The sequence below is a fragment of the Eschrichtius robustus genome, chromosome 6, assembly GCF_028021215.1.
Source record: "Eschrichtius robustus isolate mEscRob2 chromosome 6, mEscRob2.pri, whole genome shotgun sequence".
In the NCBI taxonomy this organism is placed as follows: Eukaryota; Metazoa; Chordata; class Mammalia; order Artiodactyla; family Eschrichtiidae; genus Eschrichtius; species Eschrichtius robustus.
Genome location: NC_090829.1, coordinates 25,287,221 through 25,313,937, shown reverse-complemented (window position 1 = coordinate 25,313,937; position 26,717 = coordinate 25,287,221). Strand labels below are relative to the sequence as shown.

Below are 26,717 nucleotides of genomic sequence, written 5' to 3'. Positions count from 1 at the left end.
AAGCACAAGAACCTGGAAACTTAAAATTCTCATGCTGAATCATATCTTTGGCAATTTCATCTAAACCACAGGAAGTTTTCTAAAAATATCTGTTGCCTTTCCTCTTGCTAAAACTAGTTTAGAGCCTTAAGTTATAAAGAGGTAAAAGTCATGGGCGCCTGTGCACTTCCAGCTAGCAAGAAGCCAATTATTTAATCCTTGAACGAAGCCTCTTCTTTCTCTCTGGGCAAACCATCAATGTTTATTTGTTATTACCATGTACTTGTATAGCACTTCACAGCTTACAAAGTGTTTTCCCATACATTACTGCATCTGGCCAGTAAACTTGTAGTTAAGAGTCAAAAGAGGAAATTCTGTGTTTCTTTAATATGAACACTATCTTACAGATGTTAAATAATTTGTCTAGGGGAACAACTGGCAAGTGTCAAAGAAGAGATTCAAACTCTCAGAAACATTTAAGTATACATTTTTAATAATTCAAAGATGTCCTTCTCTTTTTCGCTGCCTTTTCTCAAATGACATCAGAGAAACATTTTTCCATGGGGGACCTGTGAGTGTTAAGTGTTTGAGATTTCTATTTGTGGCTTTAACAACAAAAAAAATGACTTTTTAAAAGAGAATATTAGTTTCAGAGGAAGATAGAAAAGATCCATACTCAAAACTTCATTACATCTGAGTACACCAGTATCATTAACTAGTTTCATGAGACCAAAATCTGCCTGTAACTTCTAATTCTTACCTTATTCTACTTCCACAATATTTGAAAATAAGCTATGTCTGAAAATCATTACATAAAAGGACCACAAAAATATAGTGTCCCAGTAATAGTGGAAAAAAAAAATCAAAGAAACTCAAAAATACAGGCGTTGATTAAAAAAAAAATTCTAGAAGGTTGATTTTCAGAATTGTTAACGAGACAACTGAAAACACCTTTCAAAGCAAGTGTCAGGAAATAATTTGGGTAACCCAATATTACGAAGTGATTACTTAAAAAACGTAAAGATAACCTACATGAGAAGTCCTTAGGAGACTGTAAGTATAATTAATTTGCGTAGCTAAAAAAAGAAAAAAATGAATACATATTACAAGAAACTAAAACCAATAATCAATGTCTTTAAGTATAAAAAGAAAAAATGGAAAAATAGTGAGACCACTCAGTGACATTGGAGAGCCACTGGTTTTGTTTCAGGATTAAAGTAAAATACAGAGAGCATTGCTTCTGCTTGTGCTATCTTCATCTAACAGCCTACAGGTGACCTCTTTCAGTATTGAGTCACCGAAACACCTGAGATATACAACTAAAAGGAAAACAAATTAACAAAATCCCAAGCCTGACTGCATAAACGTTGAGCTTATTTTAATGGTCTGTCACCTTACAAGGCAGACTTTCTTATAGGTCTATATAGTCTTAGAACTTGGGAGTATAAGGCATGAGGTACAGTTTCAAGTTATCTGTAGGGTGAAGAAAGGTGAAAGGGACAGACTTCCTTATAGGTCTATATAGTCTTAGAACTTGGGAGTATAAGGCATGAGGTACAGTTTCAAGTTATCTGTAGGGTGAAGAAAGGTGAAAGGGAAAAAAAAAAAAAACTTGAAAGGCTGAGGTAGATCCCTAGAGACAGAATATATTAGTAAACTCATGTTGGGAAGAGTAATCTAATCTATATAGATCTATGAGGCCTAACATTTCAAGGTCAAAGTAGAAAAGATCTTACCCTTTTATTTCTCTCACTCTCTACTCTTCTCCCCCAGCTCTCCTTTTTTTTTACCTTATTTTTTTTTTAAATTTTTTTAACATCTTTATTGGAGTATAATTGCTTTACAATGGTGTGTTAGTTTCTGCTTTATAACAAAGTGAATCAGCTATACATATACATATATCCCCATATCTCCTCCCTCTTGCGTCTCCCTCCCACCCTCCCTATCCCACCCCTCTAGGTGGTCACAAAGCACTGAGCTGATCTCCCTGTGCGATGCAGCTGCTTCCCACTATCTATTTTACATTTGGTAGTGTATATATGTCAATGCCACTCTCTCACTTTGTCCCAGCTTACTCTTCCCCTTCCCCTACCCTGTATCTTAATTGGGATTTTTCTACTTCTTGCCTCACAAATCTTCCCCTCCACTAATTTATTAAAAATTGAGGATATGGATGTAAACGTTTTATGCAATTATATTCATATGCTCTTGTCCTCAACTATATGCTTCTGGTTCTTAGAAGTTGCCACATGGTATAGGAGAGTGTTGAAGTCAACCAGAACATCAATGTTGAGCCCGAGGTCTGCCACTACCTATTTTTGTGACCATGGGCAAATAACTTTTCAAAAAAAAGAACTAAAATGCCTTTATCCAGAATTTAGACATATAGACAAATTTAGACAAAATTTAGACTTAGTATAGGTAGTTTTATGGTTTTTCCACATATTAAGGCAAGTGCAAAATTAAAGTAGATGAGGTTACTCAAGACGTCCACCTTATTGTTTAGTTGTTCAAATTTCTGTTTCCACTTGTTTTTAAAGTAGATTTGTTCAAATCAGGATACAAAGGTGACATTTGCATTTACTTTCTGTTACTAAAATCTCTTTCAACGTATAGGGTCCCCCTCCTTTTCCTTGCAATTTGTTAAACAAAGCCAAGTCATTTATCCTGTAGAATTCCCTGTGTTCTGGATTTTGTTGATTGTATTCCCATGGTGTTCTGATGGTGTTCTGTACCATGTTCTTTTGTGCTGTGTTTTTCCCATTAATGGGTAGATCTAGAGGCTTGATCAGATTCAGGCTTTTTTTTCTTTTCCCTGTCAAGACACTTCATAGGTGGTGCTGGGTACTTTTTCATTGAGTTGTATTAGAAGACACATTAAGATTAACCAATGAGTTCATCAGGTGCTGCCATTCAGATCCATTCATCCAAAGTTCCTCATCAGCTTTTCAATTAATAGCTTCAGCTGCCACTGATGTGCATTGCCTAGCTCTTGCCAATTCATTAGGAATTTAAAAACGGTGATATTCTAACAATACTCCTTCTGCATACTAACTAGAATAATTCTACAAATTCTTCCCCTCAGTTATTTGATTATCCTGGGGTAAGGCAGGATAAATGCTTCTTTCTCTCCAGGTTTCCAGTTTTCAGAATAATTCAACATCTTTCCAAAGGTAACTGAGTTGTTTTGTTTTGTTTTTGTTCACGTTTATCATTTTGAATGCATAGGTTACATATTTAATGAATTTCATTGCATTTCAGTTATTATCCTTATTTATCATCATATTACTCCATGTATATATCGCCAGTGGTTTAAGGTCCCTGCAGTTGGATCTTGAGCTTCTGAGAAAACATCTTTGAGTTTCTGAAAGCTCTCTTGCTTTGGCGATATTGAGGTATTAAGGTTTTAGATGTGAAATTTTTGTTGGAGGAGAAAATAAATGCCTAATGTGCACGGCTGAATCAAATGATATCTCTCGCAAAATAAGCTGGGGCAAGTAGGCTGGGGTACAGATGAAACAAGTTTGGCCACCCATTGCTAACTTTTGAAATTAGTATAACCACAGTTTATTATTGTTCATTATATTATTCTCTTGTATACATCTGAAAAATTCCATAATGCAGTTCTCTATCCCATCTTAGTAGTAAAAGTTTAAAAAGTCACCAACTACTACAGAAAAACAAAAGAAAACAAACACACCTTAAGTTCAGATCACATCCAACCAGACAGTTTCTGAAAATTATATCAAAATATATGCAAGAGAAAAAAAAAAACTTATCTATATAACCCCACTTTCCATTCAAGAAAAAGCTGTATATTTGAAGTTAAGAGATAGTCTGAAAAGTGTGATTCTTAAAGTATTCTTTATTAAGATCATTAAAAGTTGTAGAAACAACTTTATATTATAAAGGCACAGGGAGACAGTTCTGATAAAATATTCAAATTAAGCAGTAACTTACAGTACAAAAGACAATTTTAATGCACATACAAACCCCAAATGTCTGATTCAAAAATATTTTACTGCATCTATTAATGGGCAATGATTAAAAATATAAATTGCTGCTGTATAATAAATATCTGATAGTGAACATCTTGATAGCAAAGTGAACAAAATATTTATTGCTTTTCACATACATATTTTTCCCTGTAATTTTAAATTCCTAATTCTTTTACTATCTTCTCCTCAACTTTTCCAAAGATAAAAGAAACTACACATAATCTCATGGGGGAAATGGTAGTTATAAAAAACTACCTCAAGTTGCAATCACTGCTGGCAGTGTTTTCTCACTTCCTGTTCTGCAATCACAATCACTCTTCCAAAAAGTAAGATAAGTGTCTGCTAAACCACAGAAAGACAACTCCTCTAATGACTGGCATTCTAAGGTTTGTAATGAGTACTTATCAAATATAAAAGGTGCTCCATTTTGAAAATGTGTATTTTATCTGAAGTTTTGAATAAGAGGCGAATGTTTGACAAGTAATTTTACCTACTCCCCTCAAAAGTTTTCCAAAGTTGTAAAAAGTCAGCTTAGTAAAATTTCCAGCACTTAAATATTTCTTTGAGGGCTAGTTGATATATGTAATGTACTGACGTATAAAACTTAACTTTATAACGAAGAGACCTTACCCTTCTTCTAGTTTTTAAACTGGGATTAACTTTATTGATTTCCTCCTGCTCTTTTTGTAGCAACCCAGTTGTAGATGGTACAGGTAGAACTTCCATCACAACAGTAAAATAACGTGAAAGCATCATCCCAATTTAATGAATGCTCTTTCAACTTAAGAAATACCCACATTAAAGTCTTTGATAATCATTTTAAAGTTACTTAACCATATGTCATGTTCAGACAGTGTGTAGCAGCTAGTAATGTACCTGGCACAGAGTTGATGCTCAATAAATAGTTGCTGAATGAATGAAAAAGAAAAGAAAAACTTGGCTTTGGTTGTGCATATTTTAATCACTTTCTGATTAGAATAAGGTCAGTCTAGAACTAAATACTGCACACTACACCAAACTTTGCGGTAAACAAAAGTTGTAATTTCAAACAGAAAAATATCACCTACGTTAGCGATAGCCAATTTATAAATATATTGTAACTTTAAAAAACAGCCCACAGCAATCTTACACGTTTAACTTTTATCCATATACTTAAATTTGATGTTTTTTATGGTTAACAATTGGGTAATGAAGATCAAGTTGGACAGACTGGCTAAACCTGTCTGCTTTACAGTAAGAATTATTAGTCCATCAATAAATAAAAAGTTATGATGCCATATTAAACTCAAACAATGACTACCACGTTGACTTTTGCAAAACTACCAATGAATAAAAGGTACGACATCTTTAAGTTACATATGTTTGGAAGCAGTAGCTTAACTTTTCAATGTAAGAGAATAATCAGGAAGATATGAATTTAATAATGACAGAGTTGAAGTACTGGAAGTAGGATAGTAAAAATAGGTAGGTGACCAATTTAAAAATCTAACCATAGGACTAGGTCTAATATTTCTTTGGCATATGCATTACTATCCTGGAATAGTTAGCATTTAAAAACTACTGTTTTTTTTTTTTTTTTTTCCCTCAATCAAATTAACATCAAGGTATAGATTGCTAGTATACTCTTAAAGCCTTTTAAGGGACAAAAATGACATTTTGCAACATATGCCAAAGTTCATGTTTAGTGTACACTTATAATTTATTGGCATAGAGGGATGTAACTGTTAAACAACCTTAAATGATCTCATGCAATGGTGAAACCACAGAAAGTGGGAAGAAATGTATTTACATAATAAAATATTCAGCTTTCTGAAAAAACAGTAAACCTGGGAATCCTGCCCTAACGGTAAATGTGTACCACACAGCACTGAATGAAAACTAGCCCAGATGTAAATGAATACCTATAGTAACCTGAATGTGTAAATTTAATTAAAAACATAAAAATGGGAAAAAAAAACCAAACCTACACATCAGAAGGAAAAAGTAGCCTATAAAACAGGCCGATCTAACTTGACATTCAAAGTAAATACAAGAGATTCACAAAATCATGATCATAATGCAAACTAAGTCAAGTACCAAGTACCCTTTGATACACAAGCCAACATAACTATCAGACTCATTTCCAATAGCTTAACAATACTCATTAATCCAGTCAGGCATTCAGGGGGTAAAGCAGTTAACGATAGCTCAAGCCTCCAAAGTGTAAGAACAAACTTATTTGCAGAAGCATCATGTGATTTTTTGAAATTATGTCTTACTTTGATGGATGTTAACATTAAGATCTATCAGTGCAAGGTTATCATCCTCTGAATGTATTACTTCCAAATTTCATTTTTCCAGATAAGTTTTGGTGGTTTCGTTTTAGCCAGTGCTATTTAAATGAAGAAAAGCAAAGAAAAGTTCACCACAGACTACCTCACATTGTTACTTAATTGTGCTAGATATTCACGCAGTTCTTTTGCAGCCTGGAATCTGCCATAGCGCTTCTTTGGGTTGGCGCACTCATCCAGCAAGGCCTCTAGTCGGCCATCTTTGGCAATTTCACTTGGTGGATCATGAAGCAGTCCTCCAGAGGTGCCACGCCAGGTGGCATGTCTGGATAAGAGGTTCTGACAAACAGCATAATAATTGTGGTCCACAGTGGCACGAGCACAAAGAATTTCTTTTGAAAATGATAAGCAAGCTTCCTTATCACAGTCATCAAATTTGCTTTCATACCATACATCCCAATTTTCAGGTTTATCTGTGAAAAGGGAAAAAGGAGAAAGAGAAAAATACATTTTAAGAGAGTTTTCACTGTTTCCCAAAATGTAACATTTGACTAATTAACAGAGTATTTGTTCTTAAAATTGTATAACATTAAACATTTAAATATATTAATTTATACACAAACGTTTATTAGGAGTCCACCAATGCCAGGCAGAAGGATCAGACAAGGTCCCTGCTACTAAAAGGTTCGGCGTAGAGTGAAACTCTCCATGATACAGAGAAAGTGCCACACAGAAGTATGACATAGTGCGACGTGAGTACAGAGGAAGCAGTACCTGTGCCCGGGGCTGCAGAAAGCTGCACAGAGGAGAACAACTGATTTAGGTCTTGAAAGATAAGCAAGTCTGAAAAGCAAAGAGGGAAAACAGCATGCTAGGCCCAGGGTACAGTATGTACGAAGGCATGGATTTAAGGGATTGGTCCAGCTGGCTCAGGAAACAATAAATTCACTGTGGTTAGAGCATGAGACAGATAACTGGGGAGGAGGTACAGATAAGGCTAGAAAATAGTCTGTACCTTGGATGGTCATGACCATGATTTGTCCAATAGAAATGTAAATCTGGGCTGAAGACTGGAGGGACTAAGATGGTCCAGGAAAAAAAGCCAGATTGTAGAAACATTTGAGACAAAAATTAACAGGGAAGTGTATGAGTAAAGTCTGAGGTTCTAACTAGATGACAAGACAGACACTATTAACATAATGTTAATATTTTATACATAAATACAGAGTAATATAAAGTAGCTGTGAGGTATTCAGTGGAAAGGTTCATTCAAGAAACTAAAAGGCCACTGTAGCTGAAGCATTAAGGGCAGTGGAGGGATGTTAAAAATGAAGCAGAACAGCTCCAAGTCACACAGATTGTTCTCTTGTAAGGAGTTCGAATTTTACTCGAAGAACCATGGGAAGTCATTAAAAGCATTAAGCAAAGGAGTGCTAAGATCAGATTTATGTTTTAAAAAAGGAACTACCTGAATAGAAGGAAACCAAAGGAGGAAAGAAGTTCAGAAAGTTGTTACTAATCAGTCACTTCACGAATTTGCCAATTGGGTGCTTGCAGATGGTAACGCAGTCTTCTAAGTCAGGTTTAATGGGTTGAGAAATGAATGGAGGCTGAGGAAGCAGAGACAGGCAGTAAGCAGTACTTTTAAAAATGCTGGGAAAGCAGAAAAGAATCTTATGAATACTTGTTTTGGGGAAGGTGAGAAAAATTGGATTTTAAGGAGGAGGGTGGAAAGTTGAAGAAGATAACTGATGCAACAATTTCTCAAGGAAGGATCTATTCTGTTTGAAAAAAATGAATGTGTATTGTTGTTACTAGTTTAGATGATAGAAGGAAGGACGTTGAGGGAGTTGCCACAACAAAATCACAATTTCCCTGTAAAGGTCATTTACAAGAGTTCAGAAAAGAGGGTGAATAACTAAATATGGCCTTTTGCAAAGTGTCTATTTAGACAGCCCTACCATGAGACATTTGAAAAGAATTAGCCAGAGCTAAAGTAGCACTGGAGCAATGCTCACTGTATGAAATGTGAGAATACAGAAGCTATGTTGTATTCATTCAAGGTCAGGAATTAGTTGGTATAAAACTGTAACATGTATTCCAGGAATGCCCACATTAAAAAGAAAAAAAAAATTACAAAAATATTATTTTTACGAATACTGGAATAAAAGTGTTTTAAAGTTTAGGCAAGTTGCACAACTCTGAATATAATAAAAACCACTGAATTGTATACTTTGAAAAAGAAAAGCATGGTGTAAGCTGCTACAACATTCACAAATGTAGGAAGAGATAAGTAGGAAATGAAGCACTCCAGAGCATGGCATCCACTCCCCATGAAAGGATCTACATGGCAGGTCAAGAAATAATCAGAAAGTAGTTTCGTGAGTATGGAATCAGATCAAGGCATTGAGAAAAATAAAGTATTTAACAAGATCAAGCTGATGTAAAAAATATAAACCTAATGGACTGCTGTTACATTCACTGCATTCCGTAGGTGCCACAAATTTTTGGTCTCTTCATCAACAGATCCCCATATGACACGAGGGGATTAAGAATACAAGACCTTCACCATGGAATAACAACCCTTCGGGATTTTTTTTTTACTAAGTACGTTAGTTATAGAACTACAGGCTTTGTCCCTGAAACTTTAAAATTCCTATGACACTTAATTTTCAAAACACTTGAGCCATTCTGCCCACCTATCCTTTGAAGAGCTCATAAATAAACGGAGAGCAAAGTTTTGGACGAGATGTAATAATGTCAAACCAAAGTTAGAGATCTGCAGTGCTAGGAATCATCTAAATGGTTAAAAAGAAAAAAAAAAAAAATCACTGAAGGGACCTCACAGAACAATGAAACACAGAATATCACTGTAAGAGATTCCACAGAAAAATATGGACTCCACAAAAGCAGTATAGTCTCTCTGGTAGCCTTTAACTATATAAAAACTTAATTCTGCATTAGATCCTAAACCACAGCATAAAGCAGACAGTATGAAAAAGACATGTGTGTACACACACACACACACACACACACACACACACAGACAGTATATCTGCATCCATTTGAACCTGAAGGATATTTTCTAAATAAGGACAAACTGTGACTAAGAGTACAAGCTTAAGTATAATAAATCAGTATTTGTTTACTGATACTGGTCAAATAAAACAAAGAAAGATGCAAGGTTGCCCTCTAAGGAGGAAATTAAAAGTTTGCTTCACATAAATGTAAACATTATTTTGACATAGAGAAAATCTAAAAGTTATATACTTACTTTGTCTAATTAACCTTTTGTCAGCAACCAAAACATTTTCAGCATCCACAATGATCACCTTTCCATCTCTAGGACCAACTGCAAAATTGTCAAAGCTGACGTCCAGGAGGTAGAGTGCAAATTCAAAGTCATTGTTTGTCAGCTGCTCTGCTATTTCCATTAATTGCCAAGCGAGGTCAACTCGTTTCTCCCATGGTGCATTAAAGTAACTCCACAGTTCTTCTCCAACATAATTTACAGCCACCATTCTTCCACAAGCTCCAAGATATTTTGCAAATGGCCAACCTTCATCAGATGGAAAACTCTACAAAAGAATTATCTTATTATAAGAGATTCTGATGAAGATATCCTAGGTCTACCCCAGATCCTCCGTAGGGATTTCTACTAGGCATGAGCTTGGATTTTCTTTTTATATTCAACAGTTCAATAGAGATCAACTTTTTTTTCTTTCTTTCTTGAAGTATAGTTGATTTACATTCAGTTATACATATATACACATTCTTTTTTTAAATATTCTTTTCCATTATGGTTTATCTTAGGATACTGAATATAGTTCCCTGTGCCATACAGTAGGATCTTGTTGTTTATCCATTCTATTTGTAATAGTTTGCATCTGCTAACCCCAAACTCCCAGTCCATCTCTCCCCCACTCCTTCCCTTCCCCTTGGCAACCACATGTCTGTTCTCAATGTCTGTGAGTAACTTTATTTCTTCTTTAACTCATACCGTTACCATGGACGTGAAAATTTTTTAATAGATTACATCATAAAGCTAAAATAAAGTAAGTCTTTCTTATCAAAATCTCAGAACCAAATTGATCAACAAAACACAAGACACCTTCTTTATTATCAGATCTAAAAGTATGTATGCTTTCCTTTATCTTTTTGACTCCTGTAAGTACAATCAACCAATCCTTTCTTCTGAATGAATAGGACTGTAGGCCTATTAGCCAGCAAGTGTTTACCAGGCACCAGGCACTGTGTTATGCTGGAAATAAGAGTGAACTACATAGTCTCTAAAATAAAAATTTTAGAAGAAAAAACATATACCAAACAAATAATTATGAGTGTGGTAAGTGTTAGTTACTAAAAGGTGGGGCAGGTCCTAAGAAAGTCTTTAATAGGGGCCTTATCTAGTCCAGAGGAAAGCAGGCGTGGAATTCAAGAAGGATTCTTGGGAAGTATCTTCTATCTATACCCAAAGGTTGGTAAAGAGCAATCTGATAACCTACCAATGCAATCTCTACTGAAGTACCTCTGGTCCCAAGTTAGTCTTGCTTCCCTTTCCAGTGCCATCACATTGTCTATTCACCTTAAACCCAACTTCAAAATTATTTATTCTCCTAATCTTGGCAAGATTTTCTAATGGATTTTATAACTACTAGGAAGATTAACAACCTAAAACAAAAATCTTCCAGGATCATGAACAAGTCATTTTCAACCTAAGTAAAACGGCAGGCTTATTCTAAGGTACTCACTCTCCAAAGCTAAAACACCCAACTACAAGATGAGCAATGGAGTGCAAAAGGGTTAGAAGTATTGTTTTAAACAACTTTTTAGAAGATCACATGACCAGAGGTGTTTTTTAAGAGACATTTTTCAGTCTAGTACCTTTCCTTAAGTTGGGGGAAGAAATTATATAAAGATGATGTTTACACAAACTTCAGGGGAAACAAAGCAAAACACTACAGAACATAAATGTAGCCTACTTCTATTGCTAAAAATTGAACAATCTACATACAAGAGCTGGAGATGAGGCTCTTCTTGGGCCTCTCAAGAAAAGTAAGTAATTTTACCCTGAGCTTTTATAAAATTGACAAAACTCAATAATACCCTTACATTAAAACTTTTATCAACTTTAAAACAAAAAAGATTTTTAGAACCAAACTTCATCCATAATTACCTATGTTCATTTGTGTTTCCTTTCAACTCTATCAATGTACAATAACTGTATTTGTTCTTGGTACATATACCTTTTTTTCTTTTAAATTTTAAGATCTGGAGTTTTGTGATAAAATACTAATTATGTAAATTAAAAATTTAGATATGATAGTATGAATCTTTAAATATAGTAAATGAATTGATTCAATTTTGTTCAGAGACAATATCTACTGATTCTTTAATAACCAGAGGAAAGTACATTTTTAATCTTATTACCTGAGATTTTAAAATTTCTTGTGGGCAATGGGAAGAGTGACAGATTGCTCATGTCCAATGTGACATGCAAAAACTGCTAACCACATGTTATTTTCAACCTTTCCTCCCAACTTAAAATACCTCCACAACCTTGAAAGTTTATTTAGACAAAATGATTACAAAAGATTTAACTATTTCCCAGAAGTATTCATGTATAAAACCTGACATGTAAATGAAAGCACTGAAAATAAGTAAATATGTGAGATTACATAGTTTTGTCGTCCAAAAAGTAAATGAAAAAACTCCTCCATACACTATTGGTATATTATTCACATGCCATATTGTAGAACAGATACAAACATATCTTTGTGAAAATAAAATGGTCTTTGACAACAGGAGAAAAGGGAACCCTGCCAACCTCTGCACACGTACAAATGCCTCCTTGTTTTTGGAGGCTTTCCAACTGGCAAACGACAGTCAGATATACACTTCATTACTCAAGTCCCTCATGGAAGATGATAAAATATATGAACAAATGTCATACTGAGCAACTTTACATTCATACAGTAATTTCTGACAACCTTAATTGAAATCCTGTTATACCTCACTTTAAGAAGAGCACTACAATTCTTCCATACAGTTTGCTACCTAATCTTTTGGAAGAACTTTAACAAATGAATTCACATCACTTACTCATGAGAAGAATGTTCATTGTGTAGTCAAAATAGTCAGACTTCATTAATGAGAACAGAATTCTATTCAGCATTCTATTGAAAATGCTTCAAGGAAGCCAAAATATTTATAATTTGTATTTAAAACAATTCTGGCTTAGAATCAAATTACCATGATGAAGGAGAGTTTGAGAGACAAACTTTTAAGAGGTTACTGCTTGGATTTATTAAATATATCAAGCAATAAGAAACACAACTTCTGACTTCCTGACTACCCAACTCCCACAGTGCACAAAACACAGTAGCTAGGATAAGAAGTATACTGCTGAGGTCCACATTTTTTTTCTTTAAACAAAATCTTAAAATCAGATTTTCAAACTACGTAGCACAACAGGCACACAATTTAAAGTAACTTGAAATAAAATGCGTGTATTTCATTTTTACTTCTATTTTTACTTAATTTTTTTATTGAAGTATAGTTGATTTACAATATTGTGTTAGTTTCAATTGTAAAGCACAGTGATTCAGTTATACATGTATATACTTTTTCAGATTCTTTTCCCTTATAGGTTATTACAAAATATTGAGCATATTTCCTGATGCTATACAGTAGGTCCTTGTTGGTTATCTATTTTATATATAGTAGCGTGCACATGTTAATCCCAACCTCCTAATTTATCCCTCCCCTCCTTCCCCTTTGGTAACCATAAGTTTGTTTTCGAAGTCTGTGAGTCTCCTCTTGTTTTGGAAGTAAGTTCATTTGTATCTTTTTTTTCTTTTTTAAAGATTCCACAAGCAGTATCAATATGACATTTGTCTTTCTCTGTCTGGCTTACTTCACTTAGTATGATAATCTCTAGGTCCATCCATGTGGCTGCAAATGGCATTATTTCATTCTTTTTTATGGCTGAGTAATATTCCACGGTGTATATATACATCTTCTTTATCCATTCGTCTATTGGTGGACATTTAGGTTGCTTCCACATCTCGGCTATTGTAAATAGTGCTGCAATGAACACTGGGGTACATGTATCTTTTTGAATTTATGGTTTTTTCTGGATATATGCCCAGGAGTGGGATTGCAGGATCATATGGCAACTCTTATTTTTAGTTTTTTAAAGAACCTCCATACTGTTCTCCATAGTGGCTGCACCAATTTACATTCCCACCAACAGTGTAGGAGGGTTCCCTTTTCTCCACACCTTCTCCAGCATTTGTTTGCAGATTTTTTGATGATGGTCATTCTGACTGGTGTGAGGTGGTACTTCATTACAGTTTTGATTTGCATTTCTCTAATAATTAGAGATGCTGAGCATCTTTTCATATGTCTTTTGACCATCTGTATTTCTTTGGAGAAATGTCTACTTAGATCTTATGTCCATTTTTTATTGGGTTGTTTGGTTTTTTCTGATATTGAGCTGTGTAAGAAAATGTGTGTATTTTACAGGATTATCTACTACTGAAAAAATGTTTACAAACACTTTTCATGTGAAGGAAAGAGTCTTTAAACCTGGAATGGTTTAAATTCTAATTGGATTGGAGGCACTCCAATTAACTGTTCAGGGCTTTTCATCAGGCTTGAATGTATATGTCATAAAGTGTAGTATGTGAAGTTTTTATAACTATTAGTTTAAGATTACACAAAGGTACATAATAGTTACAAAACAATATATTTACTACTCTATTACAGTTTTTTTTTATATTGAGTGGGTGACTACCCAAAGAAAGTCTACAGAGTATTACTACCAATTTAAAAATTAAAAATGGAAATTTAAGTATCACGTCAAACATGCTTAACTCTAAGATTTAAAGCAACATTAAATGCCTTCACTGTTAATTTACATAATAAAAAGTACTGTGAATATGAAACCTAAGATAAATCATCATGTCTAGGTATCTTTTAGCTTAAAGCCAAGGTTTTGGAAACAAACAAAACCACTAGGATCATCTTCATTTTATGAGAAAATAAAATGAAGGTGACATAAAACATATATAATCAATAAAGAAAAAATTTTAATATTTTATACTCTTTAAGGTATATAATATTTCATAAAATTTCTATATTTAAAGGGTAAAACAGTATATGAGCAGAATAATGGACTTGATATCACAAGTCTAGCTTTTGAGTTCCACCTTCACCTCTGCATCTCACTAGCTGTGTGATGGTGGCAAAGCCAAAACTTTTTAGAGCTTTAGTCTCTTCCTCTGTAAAACTGGAATAATATTTGCCCCATATTCGTCAGGGCAATGTAAGATCAAAGAAAAAAGTATGAAATGTACAATTTACTACTGCTTTATAAAGAATTGCTTACCAAAACATTTTTATACTTCCTGTTTAAATCTTCCTATTTATATAAGTCCAGACATTCATCAATAGAGATGCTTGTTTGCAAACCGCCTACTGAAAGGCATCTACAAATAATGAACACCTTCCAAACGTAGCCAAGAACGACTAAACTAGAAATCTATCTTCACTGTCCTCTAGTAGTTTTTAATTTACAAAGGAATGTATAAATTAGTTACCAAACTTTAAAAAGGCTCAATGCTATGAGAAATGTATAGGGCACCCACAAGCACTAAAAATATAAAAAATTTAAAACTTGGTAATACGTATAAACACAGCATTGTTATTTGATTTTCATTTATAATAGGTAAGCACCACAAAGTAAATTCTAAATGCTGATATAACTATCACCTATCTATTGATCAAAACCAAATGTCACGACACTTTATGTGACCAATAAATGGTCATGTGAAATCTAAGAATTCTAGATTTGGAGGGTACCTGAGTTGTAAATACAGTTCAACTTTATCAGCATAGTTTAAGTGATTTGCCTCAAGTCACACAGGTAGTTAAGAGGTGAACTCAGGCTAATACAACCCCTCAATCCAATATCCCTCTGTTTCAGAAGTTTTCAGATTTTGGAAAGGTTACAGTACGTATATTTCATACTCATATTATGCAACGCCTCAAGGAGAGTCTGGGGTAGCACCTCACAAGAAAACATATTACACTGCAAAAATACTACAAGCTTATTCGTCCTAAGAGGGATAAAGCACATAAATTACCTCGTGTTTTCACATTTGTTTGTTTTTAATTTGACGAAACCTACTTTTCTTCAGATTTTTAAATTTGGAATTACAGATAAGGGATTGTAGGTCAACCCACATTTCATTGAGTACTACAAGCAGCTGGAGTAAAAGGCAGTGAGACAGTTACTGTGGAATGAAAAAATACAAATCTTGAATTAAAAAATCCTAGATCTAGCCTAACTCCATCATGAAATGTTAAGTAAAGAGCTGTAAATAAAACATAGTCCCTATTCTAAGGAAGGCTTTTTAGCCTGAGTTAGGAAGACGATTATTAAACATGTATAAGTAATAAATTATAGAATTTGTTGCAAATCACAGAAAAGTATACAATATGTTGAGAAAGAAGAGTAGGGACCTATTTTAGATGGTGTGGTAAAGGGCAGTCTCTCTAAGGAAGTGCTACTTAGGGAGAGATCTAAAGGATGAGTATAATATTACGTAGACTGGGGATGAGGCAGTTTAGAATGTTGGAGGCATATGTTAGAGCCAGAAACTGTCCTCTCAGAACTGAAAAAAGTCCAAAGCAGCTGCAGTGAAATGAGGAGGGAATTGCTTGAGGTAATGGAGTCTGGAGAGGGAGGTAGGGATCAGATCACGTTGGGACTTACAGAACAAAACACAAACTCCTCAACATGGTCCACATGCCATGAAAAAACAAAGTATGTGTCCAAGCCTTAACATTCAGAAACATCTTACTTACTGGAGTTAGTCAATATCCTGTGGTATATAACATCATTCCGAAAAACAAGTTTTTACAATATTACAATATCCTTTAATCAATAGCCATTGTCCTACCAGATTAATTAGGTCATTTTATTCTATTATGTCAGAACACAGTCCCCAAAAAAGGAGATATGGGATGTATAAGAAAAACTGATAGAACAAAGTAAGGTCAACTCTAAAGAGTTTGTGTTCTATTATCTTTTTCTCTCCTTACATGACCAAAAGTAGAGTTTGCATACTAAGTTTAAAAGATCTGAATTCCTTTCATACAAAAAACATAAAATATTTTATAGCCATTTATTATCTCACAACATTCCACTAAAAGGAATATAACTTTGCAGTTCGCCGAAGAAGGAAATGTGTTACTAGACTGGCTCTTTTTTTTTTAAAGGAGAAAATTCCTAGTAAAAAGACACTGACTTGAAAAAAAAATCCATTAATAGTCAAAACATGCAATCTAAAATCTAGTTAATAGGTTTTCTAAAGAACTGGCATTTCTACACGTACACGCAAATTTAAACTTGAGAACATTTTTAGAAAGTAAATTATTAAAAGCATAGAAAATGCTTAAAGGTTCAATTTGAGCTTCAAAATTATTTTTAAAAGCCAAAATTTGAACAAAATCCCATTGTAGTAACGCATGTTGTAACAGCTGTTCATAGAGATTAGTCAAATGCGCTGGTGACAGACTAATGTGTTCACAGTTTTGTGAACTGTCGGGAGGGAAAATATAGTAAAATTACTGGGATGATTTAATGGTTACCTAATTTTTGATAAAATTTCTCTAAGACCTCAGCTTCTTAATTTATACTGCCCAATAGTGGCCAAAATCCATTGCAAATACTGTAGAATCTTAATAATCTCAAGATTTTCAAGTCACAGGATATGTTCCATTTATTTCATTAAATAATTTTCTGAATGCCATTTCCACCCACCTAGAATTCCAACAATATTAAGCAATGCCTTGAAAATAGCATGGTTGTGTTATTTCACTGAATATCATGTCCAACAGCTGTATCTAAAATTGGAAACTAATGTCAAAACACATCAAAAACAAAAAATCTACCAAGTTTAACCAAGTTTAACAGAAGTAACTCATCTTTTAGAATGAGTAGCTTAAGAAATGCTCTCCCACACCAAAAAAAAAAAAAAAAAAAAAATCACTTGGCCACAAATTGTAAATGTAAAATTTTAAATATATAAATATTTAACTATCTCAACTGACCCTTTCTTACCTCATGAGAACCAGCAACTGTGATCCATGTTTCTAAGTGGAAAGATACACCTAGAAACACTATACTCAAATATTTACTTTCAGTAAAACAAAATGTCAAATAAAGAAACAAATAAAAAGATATAAGCAGCTTCTTTTGGACCCAATAACCTACATTACTTTCTTTAGTCAAGACCTGATTTCTTTAAAAAGTCTGCCAACAGAACAATACTAACTTCCCCCCTTCCCTTTAACTGAATTAACACAGCCCTTCAGAAGTAAAGCAAAATACCTGCTAGGAACATACTATCTCTGCATTAAATACTTGGTGCCTGGTTTTAGATTTGTATTCCTGTTGTCTTAACTTTATCATAACCAAAACAAAACTCTTGGTTCCCCCTACTCCAACAGCCATTCCTTCTCTGGGCTTCCTCATCAACAGTTGCTCGGACCAAAAACCCTGGAGGTATTTTATTTTTCTCCTTCCCTCATACTGTAACCCATCCCAACCATCAAGTCCTGTCAGCTATTTCTCCAAAACATATTGGGTCTAACAGCTTTTCATAACCTCAATTGCAACCACCTTAATACAAACCACCAAGCTTTCTCCTACAAACCAGTGCAAAAGCCTTTCTGATTGATTCCTGTCTTATTTCTTATAACCCATTCTCCACAAATCAGGCCCGACTAAAAACACTTCTACTGTTTCCCAGTGCTCTGAAAACAAAATTCTGAACTCATTAAGCATGTTTCCAAGGCCATACAGGATATGGATGTTGCCTACTTCTATGATCTTGTGTTCTACCATGCTTTGCTACTCCCATGCTTGATCCTGTTGGGGCCTCTGAATTTGTCATACCTCGTGCTTAAAAACACTCTGCCCTCAGAACTTTGCACCACTGGCCTTTTCTCATCATTCGCACCTCAGCTAAAATGTCACTAAATTCTGACCACCAAATTTAAAATTCTATCCCCAATCCAATTCTCCATCATAGGAATCTGCTTTGTTCTTTTCATAGTATGTAAAATCTAAGATTACCTTGTTCTCTATTTGCTGCCCACATCTAATGCCCCAGAAAGCAAAGATTGCACAAACTGTGCCCTGGCGTGTCATCTTTACTGTACCCCAAGGGCATATAGGTCAGTTCCCAGTACTACGGAGCAATGTTACAGAATTCCTGTCAGATCTTTTCAGTTCATAGTTAAAATTCCAAATGAGCACTAAGGCAAATTATGAAGACCCTGAAACATCAAACTTACTTCAAATAATAAATCTTTTAACATTCTGTCTCAGAGTCTAAGAATGTCTAGAAATAACCCAGACTTAACCTCTAGTTTTAAAATTATCATTCATCAATGTACTAAACAAAATTATTAAGCTTAATAATGATTTACAGAGAAAAATTAAACTATTTGCTTTGTATTAGTGAATCCTTACGAAAAACCATGTTTCATACAATATTCACTCTATTCATCATATGGGACAAATCCCTAACCCCCTTTTAATTACTATTCCAAAAAAACTATAGCCTGAAGCAGTAGCTACATAGGTATTTATGATGTGTGTATGTGTACGTAAGGGTGGTGACATTTGAACATTTGCCACAGGAAGAGTAAAATTTACATATTTCTAAGATATCAACACAGTGTACTAAGGAAGTTTACTATAGATGTCTAAAAATGGAATAAGCTGATTTGCAAAGTAATAATATACTGTAAAAAACTTCACAAATAAGGATATTTTGCGTATATTATCTGAATAATCCTATCTCCGTTAAAATAATCCTTTCAATCAGTATTAACATGCCCATTTTACTGAATAAAAAACTCAGGCTCTGAAACATTAAGTGACTTGTTCATTGCCACCCAACAACTTTGTGGTAGTACAGAACGCTACCTCAATACTGTCTTCACCACACCTCCTGGGCCCCCCCAAACCCCTACCTCTCAAATCTATGGGCAAAATCCCATTTATCCTCAGAATTCAATTCCTCTGTGAAATCTTCCCTGATATCCATTCTTATGAAGATACACCCAGATGTCCCTCCCTAAATGAGTCATCTGACAGGGTGCACAATATCCTTTTTTTTTTGTAGGGCTTATTATGATAGCATAATAATTAATGGTAATCAGCCATTTATATACCTACCTCCTACACAGCTAAGCTACTTAGTAGCTGCCTAGAAAGAAGGTTTCAATCCAAATGCCTTATAACAGACTATTTAGCAAATGAGGAAACAAAATTCAGTTCTTCTGACTCTAAGTCCAGGGCTATGTAAGTCCAAAGAGCTTCCAGGTATTTTACAGATAACTTCCTCCTATAATCTACAAAAAGACATAAAAATTGGATAAAAAATTTGATTACATAATTTAAAACCTTTCAAGGTCTATGACCAGGATGAATAACTATCCTCATCTTACACCAATAATTTACAGTCTCAAGACAGTTTATGATCATTTACTAAAGTTCATTGCATGTATAGGAAAAATGCAGGGCTTATATTCTAAGGCCATGTTAGTTTAATATATACAAAATGAGTGAAAAGTAAAGAAAGAAAACGTGTCAGCATTCTGTGAAGAGTCAGCAGCAATAACTGCAATATAGGAAGTAGACCAGAGACATAAGCCAGAAAATAAGAATAAAAACCAGCCTGATGAGCCACTGAGAAACTGACCACCTATGTCCAGAAAGTAGATCCCCCAAAAGTAAGCTTTCTACCCCCCACCAACATATGTGAGGAATATGTGCTGATGCAAGCAATGGAAATACGAGGGAAAATAGTTCAAAGATTAGACAAAAGTACAGAATGGATCTCAGAACTAATAATAGTCAAAAGATATGAACATATCCAGAAAATAGGCTAGGGTGTCAAATAATTTTGCTCCACTGATCTGGAAGTGGTGCTTTCCTACGGGTGACTGTTTATATAATCTTTCCAAAATAAAAGTCTCCTTCTTTTTTGGACCTGAGTTACACAGATTTTATTGTTTGCTTTGTCAAGAAGCACAATCAAGTGTCAATGAAACCTCAGATAAAAAGCAAGAAAAACAGGAAAAAAAAAAAAAAACCCTCTAGATTTAACCTCATTCATTTATTAGATAAAAAGTGCTCTACTCAGGACTACCTAGTCAGAACCATCTCTGAAACCTAAATCGGGGAGTGCAGGAGCACGGTTACTGCAGCAGCAGCCAGGAGGAGAGAAGGAGGTAGCCCCTTAAACTGTGGCTTGAAAAGAAATTCCCGTGACAAAGTCTGGAACATCCTTTCTAGGTGCCAATACCCCACAAGACCCTTAGCTACCTTTAGCTCCAGATTTGTTTCCTTTAAAGGCAGTCTCAAATTTTGATTTGTTTTAATCTGATTTCATGTGTGTAAAAATTTGAGGCTAGGAAGACAAGCTTGAAACAGGACTATCTATCCTGGCCTCCAAACCATAGTAGGGATCAAGTACAAAAACCCCCAACCCCCTTTTATATGAGCTTAAACCCACCAGTTAAAATCAAGCTCAGAAGAAGAATAATTTCTCAAGTCGAGAGTTTGAGAGTCACAGGATGTTGGGGCTGAAAAGAATTTAATCCAGTAGTCTCACTTTATAGCTAAGTAAAGGGAGTCCCATAAAAAGTTTATCAACTGGTCCAAAGTAAGACAATTAGATAAATGGCCATAATCTTCTGTTTACATCAAAAACTGCATCTTAGTGCATCTTAAAAGTACATTCTTTTCCTATAGAAATTATTTTTAAGGACAAAAACAACAACATTCACTCAAAGTTTAATTATAAAATCCATCTTGTAATGTAGGAATGGAATAAATCAGTGTAATTAAAGATACGGTTGATATTCAGAATCATAACTATTTTTAAGGTGATTCATATTCCAAACAAGCTTCAAAACCACTAATCAAATGCATTGGCTAATTAAGTCACTTATTTAATATCTAAGCACTCTAATTATTGAGTGCTTACTATGCATGAGGCACTACATAAAACGCTTTCAATGTATTATGTCATTTACAAGAATAGAAATGAAAAGTTTAAAATCTATAGCTTAAACAATGATACTTACACACTGTAAATATTAAGGAAATCCCATTAAAACCATGATTCAGAAAATTTAAGACAAAGTTCTACAAATATAATAAAACAAATTCCCACCTCCTTGCCCCAAACAACCAAGAGCTTGCTTATTTCTATAAACAAGACCATCTTCACTATCTCCAAGTCATAACGTCAGAGAGACAGTTTGGGTCTCAGGAAATCCAGACAGCATTTTTCTCCCTTATACACACAATTTTTATAAATTCAAGGATAAGTAAGTACAAATACTGGTAGAACTTTTATCAGTAACAGAAAATATCCTGCTATCTTGCCAAATAATTCAACACCTCAATTTCTGACTATTCCAAAAATTCCATAGGAATATTATATAGTTCCTCTCCACATTTTTTTCTGGTAAGATTAGCATACTTGTAATTAAAATATACCTCTGGGTGAAGTAAAAATGTGAAGAGAAAAAGTAGAAAATAAAGATCCTAGCATTATCTTGTTGCTTGATGCTTATAAAAATTTTTTAGAAGATAATTCTATGGCAGAACAACTTTCCTTAGAATTAGATAACCTGCTGAAGGCTAGTAAAACTATCTAACAATGGGAAGAGAGTTGTACTTCTGTATCATTTCATATTGGGAAATCTATACTACAAATCTGTATAGCCTTACATAGGTAAGGTATGTCCATAACATATCTTGCAGACATGTAAGACCATTCATGTCTCCTTTCAAGGCATAACAGAAACTTCAGTTTGTTACTGTTTCTTAAAATCAGAAGATGCATGTTTAATGGGTTAAATTAATATATACTTTTCAGTTTTTTCTTTGGTACCTTATCAAAAGAGATTTTTAAATGTTTATTTTTGGAAGCATGTTTCCTACATTGGAACTTTTCTTAAGAATCGTTTGATGAATTCAATCCAAAAGACTTTTTCTCTCAAGTAGTTAATCTGGGGGCAATATAAGAAAAATCTAGTTTGTTATCAACTGTCCAAAAATTCAATAAGTAGCTCCCTCTCCTGGAAAAAAAAAAAAACAGAAAAGAAAAAAAAAAGCAAGTTCCTCTTCAAGCTGTAAAACACACACTTGTACCCTTAAAAATATTTTTTAAAAATACATGAACCCCAAAATATATAGAGAGCCAAATCTGAGTGAGTTTTTCTACCATTATCAATTAATATCCTAATACTACCATCAACAGCTATAAACAGTTTCACAGAAACCTGTATAAATACTAAAATTGTGTATGTCTGTCTAGCTAACAAAAAGTAATGAACATCATGATGTGACTTAGTGTATAACAATCTTTGTACTTGACCAAAGAATTTTGAGATTCCTTTCACTTCAGTGGTTTTATACTGTCATCAAATTTTAATTATATTGTTCATACTTAACTCATTAGTTTTTACCAAAGATTAAGTGGTTCTATAAAGTAAGTAGCAGCTCTATGAAGATCTTTTATTTAAAAATAAGTCTTCTTATTCTACTCGTTTGTTCAACAGTTTAAAAAAAAAATACCAATGACTGACTGGTATTAAAGACCCCAAATTTATATTTCACACAGCATGTAGACAGCTATAGAACTAAATTAAAATTTCAAGTTACAAATATCACAGTCAACAATGCTGATACATATATTTCTTCACATACTGAAAACAAACTCTTATCCTATAACCCACCTAGCCACCTGCTCACTGCAATTGTGTCAAGTAAGCTTAAATTACAAAAATATAACTGATTTTTAAGTTTTTTATCACTAAAGATGAAAACAGAAGAAGAAAAAGTTTAAGTGAAGAGTTCATCAGAAAACAAGATATACGTACACTTGACTGTCTCAACTATAAAGTAAACTGAAAATACCAAGACAACCTCAAGCTTCAAAAACATGTAAGTTTCCCAAATAAAGCAGATTTACCTTAGTACAAATCAAATGTCAACGTTTCTCATATTAAAATGCCATACATTTATAAAACTGGATATACAACGTTCTTAAAATATTGGTTCTAATATAAGTAGAATTAACTGATAAAAACCTTTCAATATGCAGCCACTATTATAGTTGCAGAAAATGTGTATTACTAAGATAGCTCTTTATTAAATTTTTGGGTCCCAGAGAATTTGAGAGACTATCTGCTAAGCAAACCATACTGCTAGAGCTTTCTCCAGGGACTAACCTTGCTAACATAAACATCTATTTCTCAAAGAGAAAAAGCAGCTTAAATGGAAAAAAACTTTCAAATCAAATGTACGTATCATAAGTATGGACTTAAACTTTAGAGGCTGACTAGTTTTGGAACTACCGAATAATGTAATTTCTTCGAGGAAAGTTGAACCAGTTTTATATACCATTCACTGTTAAAGAGAGCAGCATTTAATATACAATCTGTACTTTAAATGACCCGTTACATACATCCTACGACGACTTAAAATTTACTACGGTTTTGTTGGAGGCAAAGTACTTATTTTGTGTTAAAATTATTTGGCTGAACTAATCAAACGATGCTGGTTTCTCTTAGTTAAGCTGGGCAGCGGAGAACTTGAGAAAAGCCAGCTTTCATATAAATGAATACTGCACATTCCTATTCATGCACTTTAGATTAAAAAAAAATGCACCCCTGTAAAACGCCCCCAGCCATCAGCGACATTCTTAGCAGCGCCGAAAGGGCGTGAAGCATTCAAAATTACTTGTGATTAATTTTACGTCATGTTTTTTTCCCCTTTGTATTTGAAATACAGCACAACTGGTATGGAAAATGAGCAAGGTAACTTTCCCTGCGGTTATCAGGCTAGATCAAAACCCCAACAGTTGCAACCACTATCCAAGGACACTGCACTAAAGGCGAGTGGGAATGTGGATAAACTCAGCAACTTTTCCCAAGGTAAACACAGCTTTGAGAGGTTTTGTTTTCTTTTTGGCTGTCACCACCGGTAAAAAGATCCCAACCTACTCCCCTAAAAGGCTCGTTTGGTTTCAAAATAAAGTCACGAAAGAACCAATAAGTCAGCTACAAGTGAGATGACTCTCCTTTCCCAGTTTTCTAGCCCTGGCCTAACATTTCACCTTCCTGCAGCCAAATTACCGCATGAATAGAGCAGGTCACAGGATCAGGATGAAAATGTCCGTCTTGGCCTTAAAGCCTCGCAGCCGCAAGTGCAACGGATCTTACTTTTTCCTCTTTCTAATCCCACCCAAAGCACGGCTCGCAGACTGACCCCACCCCGGACCCCGGTCCCCATTCTCTGACCTCATCCTCCCGAGTCTGTCCCCAAATTGGCGGCCCCAGTGATGTGCCAGGTGAATGAGCTAAGTAATAAAACAAAGGCAGACTTTGGGGCCGAAGTGAGGCCAGCCGCGCGGGGTGCTGAAGACGAGACCAGACGCGGTACACAAACACTGGAGAACTAAGAAAGGTCCAAGAGCTCGTGAACACACTGCGCCGCGGAAGCGCAAGCCCTGGCGGATCAAAGCAGAAACGCAGGGAGGAGAGCCGAAAGAAACTCGGCGGAGAGACATTTTGCGAGCGTACAAGACGCACTCCCTCTGGCGTTGAAAGATCCGCAGTCAGACCCGAGATGCGCCCGCGCCCAGCTGACAAGAGCAGACTCTCCAGCAGCCGGGTCGCCCTCCGCGATCCCTCACAGTGCCAGGGGGCCCCCCAGCGCCGCCCCCTCCCCACGCCCGCCGTACAGGGTCCTGACCCGGCGACGGGCGCGGGCGGGGCCGCTTCTCAGGACTCCCGTTCCCCCGGCGGCCCTCCCGGCAGGACGCCCCCCGCCCGGGCTCCGCGCCTACCTGTAGCACCAGAGGCTCGGGGTTGAAGGCCAGGGTCAGCAGCAGCTGCATGCGCTCCGAGTCCTTGAGGTTGCGGAGCAGGAAGCTGCCCGAGTCCTTGGTCTCGGCGTAGCGGCGCACCAGGCGGTCGAGCAGACGCTGCGAGGGGCAGTGCACCAGGTCGGACCAGCCCTCCACCGCCTCCGGCGTGAGCAGCCGCACGTCGCCGTTGAGGCGCGCGAACTCGGTGCGGGGCATGGCCTGGAGCAGGTCGCAGCGGGGCCGGCCGGTGGCCCGCTTGCAGATGCTCTGGTCGAGCTGCGCCAGCTCGCGCTGCGAGCCGAGGCGCTTGAGGACCACTCGGCGGCGGCCGCCCTCACGGGGCTCGCCGTACTGCGCGAAGTAGACGTTCTTCACGTTGAGGAAGTCCAGCAGGCGCAGGCGGCCCCACGCCTCGAACACCACCTGCCCGTTGAGGAAGCGGCGGCACCAGCTCGTGCCGAAGCACGCCGGGCACTTATTCAGCTGCAGGAAGCGCCGGTCGGCCAGCTCGTTGCGCTGCCAAGAGGCGAGCAGCGACGGCGAGTGCAGCACCATCAGCACCAACAGGCTGCCCAGCGCCGCCAGCTTCAGCGAGCGGGACAGGCGGCCCAGCTTTGGGGGCACCAGGCGCCACATCCCGCCCGCCGCCCGTCCGCCCGCACCCGGAGGGCGAGGGCACCCCCGGGGCGCCCCCGCCGCGCCGAAACCCGGAGAGTGACTGGCAGGGGCCCCCGGGCGAGAAAAGGAGCGAGGGCGCAGGCTGGGGCTGAAGGTGGAGTAGGTGTGTTAAGAGAGAGAGAGAGAGAGAGACGGGGAGGGGGAAGGAGCCGACCGGAGCAGGCTGCGACTTCTCCCAGTCACTAGTCTCCACAACTCTCGAGCTCCCTCCTCCGAGCTCCCCGCCCTCCGACTCCGGCGGCGCCTCCTCCAAGCCAGTCAAGTTATACAGCAGCGGGAGGGGGAGGGAGCGCGGGGACCCGACGGCCGCGCGCCCGCGTCCGCCCGTGTGCGCGCACGCGCTCTTCTTGCTTGGGGCGCGAAAGCTGTTGCGCCGGTGTCCGCCCGTCGAGCGAATGGGGTCTCTAATAAGAGGAAAGGAGGGACTCACGGAAGGGAATGAGAAGCTGGAATGTCTCACATCGAAAAGTAGCAACAGTGTAGGAAGGTGGGAAGGATGAGGTGCCCCCGCGTCCCTGACGCCGCATGCCCCAGTTCGTGCGCGCTGGCTCTCCTGAGGGAGGGAGAGGGGGGCCGGAGGGCGGGGCTGGCAGGGCGGAGCGAGCGCGTCGCGCACCGCCCGGAAAGCGTAAGCGCGGCCTCCCAGGGGCGGCTTTGGGGGGTGGTGGGGGGCGGCTCCATGGGGGCGGAGCTCGAGCTTTTTTGGAGGCGGGGTAAACTCGCGAGCTCCTGTGCTGAAATTACTTTTAGCAACAGTTACTCTTTTATGATTGTTGACTTCTACTGGGGCCTGTTTTTGGCCATTGTGGAAACAGTCTTCT

At 36.9% G+C, this 26,717-nt stretch overlaps 2 protein-coding genes across 6 annotated transcripts in view; one reads left to right on the top strand and one right to left on the bottom strand.

Annotated features, from left to right (window-relative positions):
- Positions 1-3,895: 3,895 nt before the first annotated feature.
- Positions 3,896-26,260, bottom strand: DIPK2A (divergent protein kinase domain 2A). Of its 2 annotated transcripts, none has more exons than XM_068546056.1 (3): positions 25,198-26,260; positions 9,522-9,825; positions 3,896-6,720 (listed from the first exon to the last, which is right to left on the bottom strand). In XM_068546056.1, exons 1-3 carry the CDS (start codon positions 25,852-25,854, stop codon positions 6,389-6,391), a joined length of 1,293 nt encoding a protein of 430 aa, XP_068402157.1. In that variant the 5' UTR covers positions 25,855-26,260; the 3' UTR covers positions 3,896-6,388. The 2 variants fall into 2 exon arrangements, with proteins under 2 accessions (XP_068402157.1, XP_068402158.1); XM_068546057.1 differs by lacking the exon at positions 25,198-26,260 and adding an exon at positions 24,650-24,708.
- The window catches only part of SLC9A9 (solute carrier family 9 member A9), a 685,705-nt gene continuing 685,016 nt past the window's right edge, over positions 26,029-26,717 (top strand). For all 4 annotated transcript variants that reach the window (XM_068546052.1, XM_068546049.1, XM_068546048.1 and 1 more), the window contains exon 1: positions 26,029-26,383. The gene's annotated coding sequence lies outside the window, so the exon portion shown is untranslated. The remainder of the gene's footprint in view (positions 26,384-26,717) is intronic.